Raw genomic sequence first — 15,971 nt, forward strand, 5'->3', positions numbered from 1 at the left:
TATTCCCAAAAGAAGAAATAATGACTAACATATATAAGAATGATATATTCAGCTTAGATACCGCACATCACACATACATAACAAACAGGGACACACAGAAGCGCAGAGTGAGAGCAAGTGTGTCCCCTGAGTCACCAATGGTCGGTCGCGTCACGAGTCCCCATCTCTGAAGTCCAAATCCCAGTGCTCGAGTCCTGGACCAAGTGCTCAAAATAAAGTGATTTACCCAGTCAGATATAGTGAATTGGCTAGATGGATTTAGTCAATAAATTGCTTGCTATCCCTTTTCCTTTCTTTCTGTGCCACTAAATGTTTTCAAGTAGGCTACTGGTAATGTTACCAGGGCCACGTTCTTTGCAAAATCCCATGAATAGAGCCAAAGTTGTTCCGTATTCAACACGTCAGAAAGAAATATGCTATCTGAACATTCCAAAACGTTGCGTCCTGCTGAACGCGCCTTGGGTTGTTAGGTATTGCTAGCTAATGAGGTAACAAGACTGAACTAGGCGTAGCCTAAACAAATGGTTAACGTTCCGAGTCCGCTAGTAGCCTAGTTTTCAGAACGGCCCGCGATATGCTTTATGAACGATAGAAGGACTAAAGATGTTTTCTCTGAGGAACAGAGGGAGATTTGGCTGCATATCCTGGCTATGAAATTCAGTAGGGAAAGTGCACTATTCCAATTGAATCTTAATATCTCACTATGGCCTGAGTGACGCGTACCTTTCTGCCTCCGTAGAAACCAGGTGGATTCTGGGTAGCGAACAGCATGAATCGGGGGTGAGCTTTGACCACCTCCTGTGTCTCTGCGACAAACAGCTCCCTGTTGTCGTCCAGCAGTCTGTTCAGGGCCTCCAGAACGTCTGTAGGGGCCAAGTTCAACTCATCTAAAATGATCCAGTAGCCTTTTCTCATGGCGTCAATCAGAACGCCTATAGAGGAAGAATACACAGAGGCACAAGACATTACACCATAATTATGAACAGAGTGTTTACTACAGGCTGTGTGAGACACTGCAGGGCTACAGCGGGGAACTGGCCGTACCCTCTTTGAAGACCAGCTTGCCCCTGCCGTCAGAGGAGTAGCAGCCGATGTACTCCTGGATGTCTGTGTGCTCGTGGTTGTTGATCCGCACACACTGGTTCCCCGTGGCGGCCGCTATCCACCTGATCAGGCTGGTCTTTCCAACCGATGTCTCTCCTTGGATCAGGACCGGGTGGCTCCTGAAGAACAAACAGAAATACATAAATACAACACTTTCTACTGGCGCTTGGTCACCGTCTGTTTGTAGCGGTGTCCCACTGTGCAATTCGTGGAAGAGGAGTTGATTGATCCCCCCCCCCCCCTGGCCTCGAGAGTAACGTAGGGAACAGGGTGCAATTTGGAATGCAAACCCACGTGCCCAGAGAGGACGGAATTAATGAAGGGCCGAGAAACAATCAAGCACTTAGTGGGGACGGTCGACCCGTGTGGCGCGGGCATGGAAACACGCGACAACGTGCGAAAACCAGCCACGTCGTCTTTATGGCAGCAGCGAGTGATGACGCAACTAATATTCCGCTAACAACAGCTCGTGTGACGCTCCGGTTGACAACACAATTTCGCTTTAAAGAAACAGAATCAACCCTGAATACAGCAGCCAGATAGCGGCTGCTATGAATAGGCTCTTCCAGAGCCATCAGTTTTATAGGACTTTTATTTAATACCTCCCATGTAAATGTCAAATGGGGAGAGAACATGGCTGCCATAGAACGTTGACGTGTCATGAAAACGCACCACAACGCAGAAACTTCAATGGCCCAACTAAATAAATGGTTCTGGGCTCCCACGGTTATTTGACGGCAGCAGGCCGGTTTTCCTACCCGGCTGACACCACCCTGGCCAGGTCACGCAGGTTGAGCTTGACGGAGGTGGTAAGAATGTAGCTGGGGTCCAGGGCTGGCTCCATCTCCCCCTGGGAAACCCAGTAGCCTTCCATCTGGATGCAGGGTCGCCCAGTGGGCTCCGGGATGGGCTGGGGGAAAACACACAGATCAGGAGACACGGCTCAATCCTGAACTCATGATTCATTAAGCAAATGACCCCAGATTGTGCCTTTAAAATGTTCAAAAACACTCAGAAATCGCATAAAATGTCTTCTGACCTAATTAGTCATTGTACGGGACTGCTGTTTTACCTGCTTTAGACATCTGAGGTTTCCCCCCATGATGTGTTGACACACCAGCTTCTGGACCATGGGATGGGAGCTGCGGTCCAGCTGGGTGAGGAAACTCAGACAGAAGCCCTGGAGAAAGACACCAATGGAGAATCTGGTGACGTCTGAACCTCTAATCCCATCTAAATCAATGATGTTACTAAGGATATCAACAGTGACAGAGCCTTTGGCCTCCTACCTCGTAGAGAGAGCGCTGGACGCTGTGGCAGGGGTTGGCTGCCACGTACTTCAGCGCCCTGCAGAGGGTACGCAGGCTGTAGTGGGGATGGTGTCCTGTCCCATCCACCAGCTTGGAGGTAGCCTCCTTACGCACCGCCAGATAAAAGCTGCATCAACAAAATAAATTTAATCAATCAAATCAGCAATCAATATGACATGACATTCAACGTGACTTTGTGAGCCACGTGATGGCTACGACAGTCTGTGTTCTGACCCCTGACCTTATGATGCCGTTGATGACGTTTTTATTAGGGTTCAATCCTTTCAGGTAGTCAGTCACCAGGATGAGCAGGTCTCCCTCATTCTCCAGCTCTTCCACATACAGCTCAGTGAACCTGGGAAAAGACAAAGGTCACAAAGTCAAACCACCATTAGTAGGGCTGTCGGTAAGTTAAAGACATTTCAGCCCCACACCAGGCCTGGTTCTCTCTTGTTCTCACCTGTTTCTGATGCCCAGGGGCAGGTTCCTCTTCCCCACGTCAGTCGCTGGGTTCATGCAGGCAAAGAGACGGAAGTCTGGATGGCGAACCAGGGGCTCTGTGCAAAGAAGTTTCATTCTGTCAGCATCAAAGTGATTTCCAAGGTCATGATCAACAAATAACTTTATGACCAAAATCATGAGAATATTAATTTATGAGCGAGTTTATTAGCAAGTGCATCGGTGATGTTGTACCCACGGTGACTACTAAAACCTTCCCCAACCAAAAACCGTGGATTGATGGCAGCATTCGCGCATAACTGAAAGTGCAAACCACTGCTTTTAATCATGGCAAGGCGACCGGAAACATGAACGAATACAAACAGTGTAGCTATTCCCTCCGCAAGGCAATCAAACAAGCTAAGCGTCAGTATAGAGACAAAGTAGAGTCGCAATTCAACGGCTCAGACACGAGACGTTTGAGACGTACAGTCAATCACGGATTACAAAAAGAAAACCAGCCCCGTCGCGGACACCGACGTCTTGCTCCCAGACAAATTAAACAATTTCTTTGCTCGCTTTGAGGACAATACACTGCCACAGACACGGCCCGCTGCCAAAACCTGCGGGCTATCCTTCACCGTGGCCAACGTGAGTAAAATATTTAAACATTTTAACCCTTGCGAGGCTGCCGGCCCAGATGGCATCCCTAGCCGCGTCCTCAAGAGCATGCACAGACCAGCTGGCTGGTGTGTTTACGGACATATTCAATCAATTCCTATCCCAGTCTGCTGTGCCCACATGCTTCAAGTGGGCCACCACTGTTCCTGTTCACAAGAAAGCTACGGTAACTGAGCTAAACGACTATCGCCCCGTAGCACTCACTTCCGTCATCATGAAGTGCTTTGAGAGACTAGTCAAGGATCATATCACCACCCTACCTGACACCCTAGACCCACTTCAATTTGCTTACCACCCCAAAAGCTCCACAGACGACGCAATCACACTGCCCTAACTCATCTAGACAAGAGGAATATCTATGCAAGAATGCTGTTCATCGATTACAGCTTAGCATTTAACCCTATAGTACCCTCCAAACTCGTCATTAAGCTTGAGACCCTGGGTCTTGACCCAGCCCTGTGCAACTGCGTCCTGGACTTCCTGACGGGCCTTCCCCAGGTGGTGAGGGTAGGAAACAACATCTCCACCCCGCTGATCCTCAACACTGGGGCCCCACAAGGGTGTGTTCTCAGCCCTCACCTGTACTCCCTGTTCACCCATGCACGCCCCATGCACGCCCCATGCACGCAACTCAATCATCAAGTTTGCAGACGACACTACAGTGGTGGGCTTGATTACCAACAACGACGAGACAGCCTACAGGGAGAAGGTGAGGGCCCTCGGAGTGTGGTGTCAGGAAAATAACAACAAAACAAAGGAGATGATCGTGGACTTCAGGAAACAGCAGAGGGAGCAGCCCCCATCCACATCGACGGGACAGTAGTGGAGAAGGTGGAAAGTTAAGTGCCTCGGCGTACACATCACGGACAAACTAAAATAGTCCACCCATACAGACAGCGTGGTGAAGAAGGTGCAGCAGCGCCTCTTCAACCTCAGGAGGCTGAAGAAATTTGGCTCGTCACCGAAAACACTCACACTTTTACAGATGCACAATCGAGAGCATATATGCATCACCGCCTGGTACGGCAACTGCTCCGCCCACAACTGTAAGGCTCTCCAGAGGGTAGGGGACGCATCACCGGGGGCAAACTACCTGCCCTCCATGACACCTACACCACCCGATGTCACAGGAAGGCCAAAAAGATCATCAAGAACAACAACCACCCGAGCCACTACCTGTTCACCTTGCTATCATCCAGAAGGCAAGGTCAGTACAGGTGCATCAAAGCTGGGACCAAGAGACTGAAAAACAGCTTCCATCTCAAGGACATCGGACTGTTAAACAGCCATCACTAACATTGAGTGGCTGCTGCCAACATACTGACTCAAATCTCTAGCCACTTTAATAACTAAAAATTGGATGTAATAAAATGTATCGCTAGTCACTTTAAACAATGCCACTTTACATCCACATATACATCCGGCGCCGACAGAGATGGCCGCATCGCTTCGCGTTCTTAGGAAACTATGAAGTATTTTGTTTCATCCCTTTACACTTGTGTGTATAAGGTAGTTGTGAAATTGTTTGATTACTTGTTAGATATTACTGCATGGTCGGAACTAGAAGCACAAGCATTTCACTACACTCGCATTAACATCTGCTAACCATGTGTATGTGACCAATAAAATTTGATTTGAAATACATAATGTTTACATACCCTACATTACTCATCTCATATGTAAACTCGACAAAAAACATTTATTTTCAGCAAACTTAACATGTGTAAATATTTGTATGAACATAAGATTCAACAACTGAGACATTAACTGAGCAAGTTCCACAGCCATGTGACTAACAGAAATGGAATAATGTGTCGCTGAACAAAGGGGGGGGGGGGGGGGATCAAAATCGAAAGTAATGCAGCTGGTGGCCACACCAGATACTAAGTACTGCAGTGCATCTCCTCCTCATGGACTGCACCAGATTTGCTGTGAGATGTTACCCCACTCTTCCACCAAGGCACCTGCAAGTTCCCGGACATTTCTGGGGGGAAAGGCCCTAGCCCTCACCCTCCGATCCAACAGGTCCCAGACGTGAGATCCGGGCTCTTCGTTGGCCATGGCAGAACACTGACACTCCTGTCTTGCAGGAAATCATGCACAGAACGAGCAGTATGGCTGGTGGCATTATCATGCTGGAGGGTCATGTCAAGATGAGCCTGCAGGAAGGGTACCACATGAGGGAGGAGGAGGTCTTCCCTGTAACGCACAGCGTTGAGATTGCCTGCAATGACAACAAGCTCAGTCCGATGATGCTGTGACACACCGCCCCAGACCATGACGGACTCTCCACCTCCAAATCGATCCCACTCCAGAGTACAGGCCTCAGTGGAACGCTCATTCCTTCGTCGATAAACGCAAATCCAAACATCACCCCTGGTGAGACCAAACTGTGACTCGTCAGTGAAGATACATTTTTGCCAGTCCTGTCTGGTCCAGAGACGGTGGGTTTGTGTCCATAGGCGACGTTGTTGCCGGTGATATCTGGTGAGACCTGCCTTACAACAGGCCTACAAGCCCCTCAGTCCAGCCTCTCTCAGCATATTGGGGACAGTCTGAGCACTGATGGAGGGGTTGTGCGTTCCTGGTGTAACTCTGCCATTTGCCACCCTGTACCTGTCCCGTAGGTGTGATGTTCGGATGTACCGATCCTGAGCAGATGTTGTTACACGTGGTCTGCCACTGCGAGGACGATCAGCTGTCCGTCATGTCTCCCTGTAGTGCTGTCTTAGGCGTCTCACAGTACGAACATTGCAATTTATTGCCCTGGTCACATCTGCAGTCCTCATGCCTCCTTGCAGCATGCTTAAGGCACGTTCATGCAGATAAGCAGGGACCCCGATAATCTTTCTTTTGGTGTTTTTCAGAGTCAGTAGAAAGGCCTCTTAAGTGTCCTACGTTTTCATAACTGTGAGCTTAAATTGCCTACGGTCTGTGAACAGTTAGTGTCTTAACGACCGTTCCACAGGTGCATGTTCATTAATTGTTTATGGTTCATTGAACAAGCATGGGAAACAGTTTTTAAACCCTTTACGATGAAGATCTGTGAAGTTATTTGGATTTTTACAAATTATCTTTGAAAGACAGGGTCCTGAACAAGGGACGTTTCTTTTTTTACTGAGTTTATATACTGTACTCTATACCATCTACTGCATCTTGCCTGTGCTGCATGGCCATCGCTCATCCATATATTTATATGTACATATTCTTATTCATCCCTTTACACTTGTGTGTATAAGGTAGTTGTGACATTTTTTTTATATTACTTCACATGTATGTGACCAATAAAATGTGATTTGATAAATTGTCATAATATGCTATGGAGAGCAATGGGAGCCTCACCAGTGTCTCCGCGGTCCAGCAGCACCAGAGAGCCGGCGGTGCCCTCCAGCAGGCCACTCAGACACTCCAGGGTCTCTGCTGCAGCCAGGTTCATCTCATCCAGCAGGATCCACTCTCCTTTCTTCACCGCCTGGGCCAGAGTCCCCTGTGGGAAGATAGACACACACACACACACACAGAGTTTAGCATCATAATAACAGGTTGGTGAGCAACGGGGATGTGTAGCGTGTGTGTGTGTATAAGAAAGGAGAGGCTTTAGGTAAGCCATTACCTCCACAAAGGCAAAGACCAGTGTGGTCTCACAGGCTCTGATCTGCTGCTGGGTTTGAGCCAGCCTCACGGCCAGGGCTTCCCACTGGTCCTGCAGTAAGGCAGCTGGAGGAGACACAACAAAACCACACACTGAGAACAGCCTGAGGCAACACTCACATCGCTGTCACAGTGAGAGTAAGGCTAAGCTATTCAAGATGACAGGGGTTTAAGGTACTTCTGTCGTTGTTCCCCAAATGGCTCCCTATTCTCGAAATAGTGCACTCCTTTCGACCAGATCCCCAAAGGAATAGGGTGGCACTTAGGACACAGACAACATCTAAAGTGTCTGACGGTACCATTGTTCTTCTCCTGCAGCTCCGACTTGCCGAGGGCCGACTTGCAGACGTGGTCCATGAGCTTGAGCAGGTCCGGCCAGCGCTTGCCCCTGAAGCAGGTCTGCACGTGGCCCAGGAAGGTCAGGTTCTGCTTACGGGAGTACGTCTGGGAGAACACGTCCTCGAAGGCCTCACGCAGGGGCAGCAGGATCAGCTTGTGGTCCACTGGTTTATAACTGCAGATCGGGGAAGAGAATATGCGTACTCAGTACCAACACAGGCATTTTCCCTGTCTGAATATGCTGGTATAGGTGAAACGGTCATATAAGAAAAGGACTTGCTAGGTCTTCTATTGTAATTCACTTACCCTCCTAGCAGGTCAGCTGTGTCGCTCTGCTGGTTCATATTCACCACCCGTAACCTGTGTCCTGGAGAGAGGACAGGAGGCGAACAGAGGTGGTGGTTAGTGGGTTTCCATATTGTACCATGTTGTCTGTGAGAGGAGCTTCCTGGCGGTGTTGTGTGTCTCACCAGTGAGTCCAGCCAGGTACTGCACAGTGGACGTCTTGCCCGTGCCCGTCTCACCAACCAGGAGGATGGGTTCCCCCTTGGTAACGCACACAGCTAGCTGTTCCAAAAGCACCGCAGAGGGTCGCGTGGCAGCAAATGTCTGTTTCTCACTGAAAACATGGAGGCAAAAACAAAATGGGCATTTGCTTTTTTCCAGGTTTTTAGAGCCGGGTACAATAGATTGATAGATCTGAAAGGAAGAATCCACGTGTTTTTAGTCGATTGCGGAGGCTTGGAATATTTGCTGGTTTATCATAGTGTGTCGTTAAAGATGTCGGATCTTAATTTGACCCCTTTCGCTGCAGGAGGAAAGTAATCCTTCGGCGGGAGGGTTTGAATATCTGAAGAAATATTTCATAGTTTTGGTGTCTTCACTATTACTCTACAATGTAGAAAATAGTACAAATAAAGAAAAACCCTTGAATGAGTAGGTGTGCCCAAACTTTTGACTGGCACTGTATGTTGAAGGCAAGCAACAGGCAGAATAAATTAACGGTTTCCTCAGTGCATGTGTGGTCCAGTGGTTACAGCCACTGACCATGGCACACATATGCCAAAAGTCGGTGTAGGTTCAAACCCGGCCCACTGACCTTTGACTCATGGATGAAGGTCTATTTTTGACACATTCATTCTGCGTAGTTACAGGTTTCAAACAAAAACTCAGAAAAGGTTAACAGTTTAGGCATTCATCCCGAGTGGTTAAGGTTGGATCTATGGTTTGGGGAACGCTTAAAACAAAATCATTTTTAAAAATGACCCGCCTATGTTCAATCAGTATTCTTGCGCCTGCTGTAGCATTGTGGTCTAAGCAGTGCGCTCCAACTGCGAGCCAGGAATGGGGTTGGATTGAAAACCAACAGGAGGTTAGCTCTCCAGGAATGGGGTTGGATTGAAAACCAACAGGTTAGCTCTCCAGGAATGGGGTTGGATTGAAAACCAACAGGAGGGTAGCTCTCCAGGAATGGGTTTGGATTTAAAACCAACAGGAGGTTAGCTCTCCAGGAATGGGGTTGGATTGAAAACAAACAGGAGGTTAGCTCTCCAGGAATGGGGTTGGATTGAAAACCAACAGGAGGTTAGCTCTCCAGGAATGGGGTTGGATTGAAAACCAACAGGAGGTTAGCTCTCCAGGAATGGGGTTGGATTGAAAACCAACAGGAGGTTAGCTCTCCAGGAATGGGGTTGGATTGAAAACCAATAGGTTAGCTCTCCAGGAATGGGGTTGGATTGAAAACCAACAGGTTAGCTCTCCAGGAATGGGTTTGGATTGAAAACTAACAGGAGGTTAGCTCTCAAGGAATGGGGTTGGAGAGCCCCGGGCTGACGGGTAGCCTACAGAATGTAACCTATTGGAATATAATCAAATAACAAGGGATCTATTGCAACCATCGCCAGCTTGTTAAAACATCAATACGCGCTAGATTTTCTACTGTGTCAATTTAACCCGACACCGAGTGAATGGAAACTAATGTTGGTGTAGCCAACATGTTATTATTTTTATTTGTGTCCTATTTATGTTATTCTAAAGTGTCTGGTGTGGTAATTTCTTAGCCGGATCGGGGGGTAAAATATCCCTGGACTGTCCATATTTGAAAGGTGTAAATAAATCAAGTAAAATCAGGGGAATTGAGCTATTTGTGCCAAAAGGGTGTGGGCCGGAATCAAAGCCACACTGACACCTTTCCCGGGACTCAATAGGCTCATTTGAATTCCCTGATGCAGCAGGAAAATTCTCGGCAACAAAAGCGGGATCAAGTTAAGATCCGACATCTGTAGAGATCGATTAAAAGTTTATTCCATCAACCAGCGGGGAGTCTACTTGGCTGTTTCCCCAGGTTGGGTAAGTGTTTGGCCTGGCACAGTGACTATATTGTGTAAAACAGAGAGATTACGTGCACATACTGGCAGCCTGACCCAGTGCGTTCCATAAGCCCCAGCTGCCAGCCAAATAACTGACCCTTGTGCGGCCGGCTCCTTCACTGGCTTAAACAAATTGGGATGCATCAGATGCCACCAAATGTTATTTTAGGTCACACAGTCTGCTGACTTACTTGCAGATGCGGACCACATCGTTCTGCTTCCGTTCCAGGGTCACTCTGCCCACCAAGGCCTCCAACTCCGTCCCAGAGATGCCAGGCTTGTACATCTGGCAGAAATGTGCGGCCTGAGGGGCACACGGCCATCACGTCAACAGTCAACAACAAACAGTCACAATGGCTGAGTCCCAAATGGCCCACCTTGTCGGGCAGTGGCCCGTAATTTCCAGTGGTGCTGCACTTACCTTCTCTTTGGAGATGTTGAGCTTGCTCCCGATGACCTCAGCCATGCGTAGCCTACTCTCTGGTCGGGATAGCATGGCCGTGAAGCAGTCTAGGGCCTTAAAGGGGGAAAGCCACAAAACAGTACAGTAAAGAAGAGCGGGGGATGGGGGGATCAAACTGTTAAATGTTTCTGAGACTGTTACAGCTACATTGATTTTTCCATTCAAAGATACGTTGTGCTATGCCAATGAATCTATCCATAGCCTATCCTAAACTAGCCTTGTTCAACCACCCTGATCAGCAGTACATTCTGGTTCACGAGGCTAACCCAAAACAGCTATGAAAAAGTGTGAAAGAGTGCTAGCGCAGCTGCAGGATTTTCTTTCCGAACCAAGACTGGGTAATAATCTAATCTAATAATAGTCTCTATAACTCCTCAGTTCCACACAGAATTCTAAATTACAGTTTGCCTGATGATCAGTGGTGAATAATGATCTCTGATTTAAGCCGGTTCAAGGCAGAAAGCTTCAGTAGCTAAGTAAATATGGCAGGTGGGTGATAACCTTGCCAGCCTGTGCAGTGACTCGAGGCTTACCTCCAGAAAGACATGTTGAGCGGTGGCAGACGAGGTGCTGTCAAAGTTACTGCTGATCCTATCACACCATTTCAGCAGGTCTCTGTAAAATATAGTGCAGAGGTTACATAAACATGACAATGATAGACAGAGGAGTTGCCTTAAGGACATTCAGATCTCGGAGCAGGCTAGATACAGGTCTCGGGGGAGGCTAGATACAGGTCTCGGAGCAGGCTAGATACAGGTCTCGGAGCAGGCTAGATACAGGTCTCGGAGCAGGCTAGATACAGGTCTCGGAGCAGGCTAGATACAGGTCTCGGAGCAGGCTAGATACAGGTCTCGGAGCAGGCTAGATACAGGTCTCGGAGCAGGCTAGATACAGGTCTCGGAGCAGGCTAGATACAGGTCTCGGAGCAGGCTAGATACAGGTCTCGGAGCAGGCTAGATACAGGTCTCGGAGCAGGCTAGATACAGGTCTCGGAGCAGGCTAGATACAGATCTCGGACCAGGCTAGATACTGATCTAGGACCAGGCTAGATACTGATCTAGGACCAGGCTAAGTTTTGCAAATGAAAAAATACATTCAGTCTGTAAGTTAATTGCATTGATCCATGCAGCTAAACCATATACCACATTGAAGAGGGGCACAGAGGCCATATGGAAAAGCGTGCTGCCAACAACGAGGGATCTCCTACAAATGAGGGGGTCAGGCTTGAACTAGTTATCTAATGATAAGGGCTGGTGTGACGTCTAGCATGAGTGAAACAAGCTCTATAGAAAGACGGGGCCAATCAATGGGCCATGGAGCGCAGGCAGCAGCACCCAGTGGAAAGCTAATTAAAGTCCTCAGGGCTGGCTGGTCATCTCATCTCCCAATAGGCCGCAACAGAGCCAAATGTAAACCACACAACCTTCCTCTGCTCTGGGACACGTGGTGGGATGGTTGGGCTTGCTGGGTTTGACTCTCTATACGATGGGAGGGGCTGAATAGCTAGGGAATTATGGCAATGAGTTTATCACAAGTTCATGAGCTAACAGCGGCATATAGACAGATGGACTGTGTCATCTTTCAAAGCCGGGGAAAAAGATTGTTGTAGACACCTTTGGTGGGAATTTGAGGGTTGGCATTGTTAGCTGTGATTGGTTAAATCCATTGCCACAAGACATTTGAATAAATGTAAGTAGCTACAAAGTATAAAATGAAGCTTAAAGGAAATTTAATTTCAGGTTTTCATGTGTATCTGAGCTAGCCGTTTAAGCGGGCAGAAATACAACCAGTATGACACGTTTTGCATTATATGAAGGGAAGAAGCTCAGATAAACATTAAAACATGAAATGACCCTGGGTATCAATAGAACATCACTCAGAGACGCACCAAAACTATTTAAAAAAGATATATAAAAAAAACATTAAAAATTGGTAAATCTTTCCTTTAACAGTTTTTTCCCCCAGCATCAACATGTATCAGGTCTCAAAATCTTAAGATTAAAAAATGTTAGCATGTTACTGGGCATTACCTCAGGGACAGTCCCCTCCCCTCAAGGGACGTGGTCTTGCCTTCCAGCCTGTGATGGGACACCTCTGGGGGCTGCAGGCTGTCTGTGTGGCCCAGTGCCACCGGGTCAGGATCACTCTCTCCAGTCAGCTGGCAGTAAATATCCAGGAGGCGCTCCACAACAACCGTCAGGTTAGGGTACCTGTTCACCAGAACCTGCACAGACAAAGAATAACACTACTGGTAGCTTCAGGGACATCTTTTAGTATAGTAAGGTTAAACGGAATCAGTGTACTGAGCATTATGGATACCGTAGTACATCGTGCTTCAGAAACTACGCTTGATACAAACGGTCAAAATATAAAACCCCAGGAAATCGATGTGGAATCCGTTTTGATCAAGTCCTCAGTTGTCTCACCTTCTTCAGTTCCTCTCGCACCATGTTTCCCATCTGAAGTTTAGTCCAGTACTTGTCCAAGAGAGCTGCGTGGGTGTTCTGTGGTCTGTACCAACCTCCGGCACTGTGGAACATCCTACAAACAAACACAAACATCAGTTAGTTTCTGTGTTTAAAAAGAGGATGACATTTATCGAGTCACACGTGGGGCCACATATAATCATATTCTTACCTTCTGGTAGCAAAGAATTGGAAGCCTGGGGCCACTTCGACGCAGTCCTCCCGTCCTGGGATCACCAGCTTTTTATTCTCCATCAAGGGAAGGAGTACAGATATCTGCAAGGCATACAAACTCATAGGATGACATACTAGAAAATACCTTGCAGGCTTGAACCCACTCCTACGGCAATAACCGCACAGGCCACTTCATGTAATTCCATGTGCGATTCAGGTGTGCAAATACCCACCACATCTAGAGGAGCATGGTCAATGTCCTCCAACAGGATCCAGTGTCCTTTAGAGACAGCCTGTGTCAGGGTGCCTGGCTGCCACACAAACTTCCCTGGGATATCAGTACAGCGATACATCCCGAGCAACATCTGCAACAAAAAAAAGACAGCAAAAGAGATTAGACAATTCCTATTTGCTACCGTTGAAAGAACGTTCAGAAAGCTCTCAGGAGGTTGAGGTCATACTCGTGTCATTGGACTCTCCCTCTACATGGACTGATACTGGAAAAAAAGATTTCATAGGTTGCCCATATTAAATCACTGCTCTTACCTTGCTGTCAGTTTGATCCCCAAGTTGAACTTTGAGAATCTCTGGTGTTTTGGTGTGGCCGGTCACGGCAGCCAAGAACTCCACCAGGGCAGTTTTACCACATCCAATGGGCCCTTCCAGAAGGACAGCCTTCTGGGATGCCACGGCCATGGCCAGTCTCCGCAGGTTGCGACAGGTCGAATCCACCAGCACCAGATCCTTTAGGTTACCCTAGATTTTGAAATATATTTCCACTAATCAAATCAACACTACCGATGTTGTTTGAACCATATATCAAATACACTTTTTCAAATAACAAAACTATAAAGAATTTGATGGGAGATTCCCTATTAAGTTTGCCTTTTAGTCTAGGACTAGATTTAATCTGTGTCCAGAAAGATCGCCCCTTAATTTCAACAGGAAGTCTTACCTGTTCTGTCTGTTTGGGGGCGATCCTAGGTAGCACCACCCCACAGACAGCCACCACAGTCTGGGACAGGTCTTCTGACCCCACCTGACCCCGGGTGAATTTGTTCCCCTTCTCCTGGTGCCACATCACAGTGCCCTGATTAGCCAGGACAAGGGCCTTCTCTACTTCAAACTGCTGAGTTTCCTCCAGTGACCTAGATGTTTATAAACCGATACAAGCAAAGGTTATACGCGGAAAAAGTCATTCATGCATTTGCAACAGATTGTAATAATAGAAACAGAAATTAACCTACTTTATCTTCATGTGCTGAATCTCGTCACTCGACAGCACCTTTCTCAAAAAAATGGTTTTCTGATTGTCAGTCATGTGCGACACCAGGGCCAGACACTGGGCAGTGTAACTACACAGGAAAGAACCCAGACAACCGCTGTTAGCATCTTCAAGTTGACTTCATATGAACAAACAGACGGTTGTAAAAGCATCAATCAAAGCATTCAGCCCGTTTCCGAGGTGCGAGGCGGCTTGATGTACAAGTACACCCCCTCCGGACAGGACGCTAAGCCTGTCGCAAGGCCCGAGAGAGAATAGACTCGGTGAAAACGGTAGACAAGGTAGATACGCACCCTCGAACCATGATGTCGCTGGTGAGCAGTTGAGAAACACACGCACTCCAGTCCCAGAGGACTCGGAACTTGGCACAGTCGCTCTGGAGGAAGCGGAGGGTAGCACCCATTAAGTCCCGCAGCTTCATCCTCCTGGGGCCATACTGGACAGACGAGGACTCTTCACTGGTGAAGAAGAGCCTCTGGAACACTGGAGGGGCATCGTTGAAGTACCTCGCAGCAAACCTGAGAAAGAAAAGAGCGGAGTAACAGCGTGGAAGTAGTGGTTGAAGTGGGCTGGTAGTACTGTGAATTTTCTACTGCTTGAGTACAAGCCCCTCATACAGAATACCAGCACTAAAATACAAACTCTGGTACAGTAAAAAATAAAGTGAGTATTGGTAGCTTTTTCATGCCACTTCAAGCACTTAGACGAGAATAGAAAAGATAACTAGTGTTTATGAAGTGTTCGTCACGTGGGAGATCACAGAGGGTTCACTACTTACGCCTGTGCATCGGGACTGACGCCGAGGAGTTTGCTGAGCGCCACACACAGGCGCTCGTGGAGATCATGGTTGATTCTGCCGTCTGCTTTGATCCTCTGCGCGTTCCTCTCCAGCAGGTCCAGGATCAGCGGCCGGAGGTGGCGGGCGAGCAGCAGTGTGTAGTCCTTCTCCAACAGCAGCTGAGACAAACATGCCAGGATGCTCTGTCTGTCCTGCTGGCTCCATATCTACAGACAAACAGAAAGACATGTCAGGTGAAATTGAATTCATTAGGACTTTCCAGGCAACTGTAGACAAGCATTGGCTAAATCTATACCCTCCAATCTCAAGGGACATCAATCAATGTCATGTAAAATGGCGTCCTGATAAAAGACAATTGTAATTGGTTTACATTTGCATTCATTAAGATGGTGTGTAGGCGTGGTGCAATTCCTTGGATGGTTAATAAGACATCTAATCTATGCATATATAAGATGGTGGAATATGCAGATAGGATGCATCCTCTATCAATAAGTCATATAAAGAGACATATTACAGACACTATGGTTTTAACAAGTCAAGGAGAAATATATCTTACCTGTTTAGTTAAATACTTGCTGAGTTCGTTGTGACTTTTGTCAATATGTCTGGATATGGTACCAAGTGATGACAGGCTCAATTCTAAATTTTCCATCGTACCATTTGTCGTTTAGGACATAGAGATCCACAGGGAAATGAACGATAATGGGTAAACACTGTAATAGGTTGTTATATTAGTCGTTGACCAAATCGTGAGGTACATCACTTGTCTATCTAGGTTGTATCACAACACAGCAAGCACGTTCCCGTTACTGTTAAAATCCAGTCCACATGTGAGAAAATCAGAAACACTTCCGGTTCGGGCGACTGTCCAAATTATGTCGCTTAGATGACGC

At 47.4% G+C, this 15,971-nt stretch overlaps 1 protein-coding gene across 3 annotated transcripts in view; it reads right to left on the minus strand.

The window, feature by feature from the left end:
• The window catches only part of LOC109866659 (midasin), a 47,000-nt gene extending 31,051 nt beyond the window's left edge, over window positions 1-15,949 (minus strand). For 2 of the 3 annotated variants that reach the window (XM_031800796.1, XM_031800795.1), the window contains exons 1-25: window positions 15,635-15,730; window positions 15,058-15,284; window positions 14,573-14,797; window positions 14,242-14,349; window positions 13,950-14,142; window positions 13,541-13,750; window positions 13,228-13,359; window positions 12,993-13,096; window positions 12,782-12,896; window positions 12,386-12,579; window positions 10,889-10,970; window positions 10,314-10,409; window positions 10,084-10,196; window positions 7,994-8,142; window positions 7,830-7,890; window positions 7,484-7,698; window positions 7,147-7,250; window positions 6,876-7,020; window positions 2,875-2,971; window positions 2,656-2,769; window positions 2,394-2,541; window positions 2,177-2,284; window positions 1,863-2,014; window positions 1,045-1,223; window positions 724-932 (exon numbers count right to left, since the gene is read on the minus strand). In XM_031800796.1, coding sequence (XP_031656656.1) covers window positions 724-932; window positions 1,045-1,223; window positions 1,863-2,014; window positions 2,177-2,284; window positions 2,394-2,541; window positions 2,656-2,769; window positions 2,875-2,971; window positions 6,876-7,020; window positions 7,147-7,250; window positions 7,484-7,698; window positions 7,830-7,890; window positions 7,994-8,142; window positions 10,084-10,196; window positions 10,314-10,409; window positions 10,889-10,970; window positions 12,386-12,579; window positions 12,782-12,896; window positions 12,993-13,096; window positions 13,228-13,359; window positions 13,541-13,750; window positions 13,950-14,142; window positions 14,242-14,349; window positions 14,573-14,797; window positions 15,058-15,284; window positions 15,635-15,730 — 3,576 coding nt within the window. Of the gene's footprint in view, window positions 1-723; window positions 933-1,044; window positions 1,224-1,862; window positions 2,015-2,176; window positions 2,285-2,393; window positions 2,542-2,655; window positions 2,770-2,874; window positions 2,972-6,875; window positions 7,021-7,146; window positions 7,251-7,483; window positions 7,699-7,829; window positions 7,891-7,993; window positions 8,143-10,083; window positions 10,197-10,313; window positions 10,410-10,888; window positions 10,971-12,385; window positions 12,580-12,781; window positions 12,897-12,992; window positions 13,097-13,227; window positions 13,360-13,540; window positions 13,751-13,949; window positions 14,143-14,241; window positions 14,350-14,572; window positions 14,798-15,057; window positions 15,285-15,634 lie in introns of all 3 variants that reach the window. The other variant, XM_020455441.2, reaches the window with a different exon arrangement.
• Between the last annotated feature and the right edge of the window lie 22 nt (window positions 15,950-15,971).

Source organism: Oncorhynchus kisutch, linkage group LG21 (assembly GCF_002021735.2).
Source record: "Oncorhynchus kisutch isolate 150728-3 linkage group LG21, Okis_V2, whole genome shotgun sequence".
In the NCBI taxonomy this organism is placed as follows: Eukaryota; Metazoa; Chordata; class Actinopteri; order Salmoniformes; family Salmonidae; genus Oncorhynchus; species Oncorhynchus kisutch.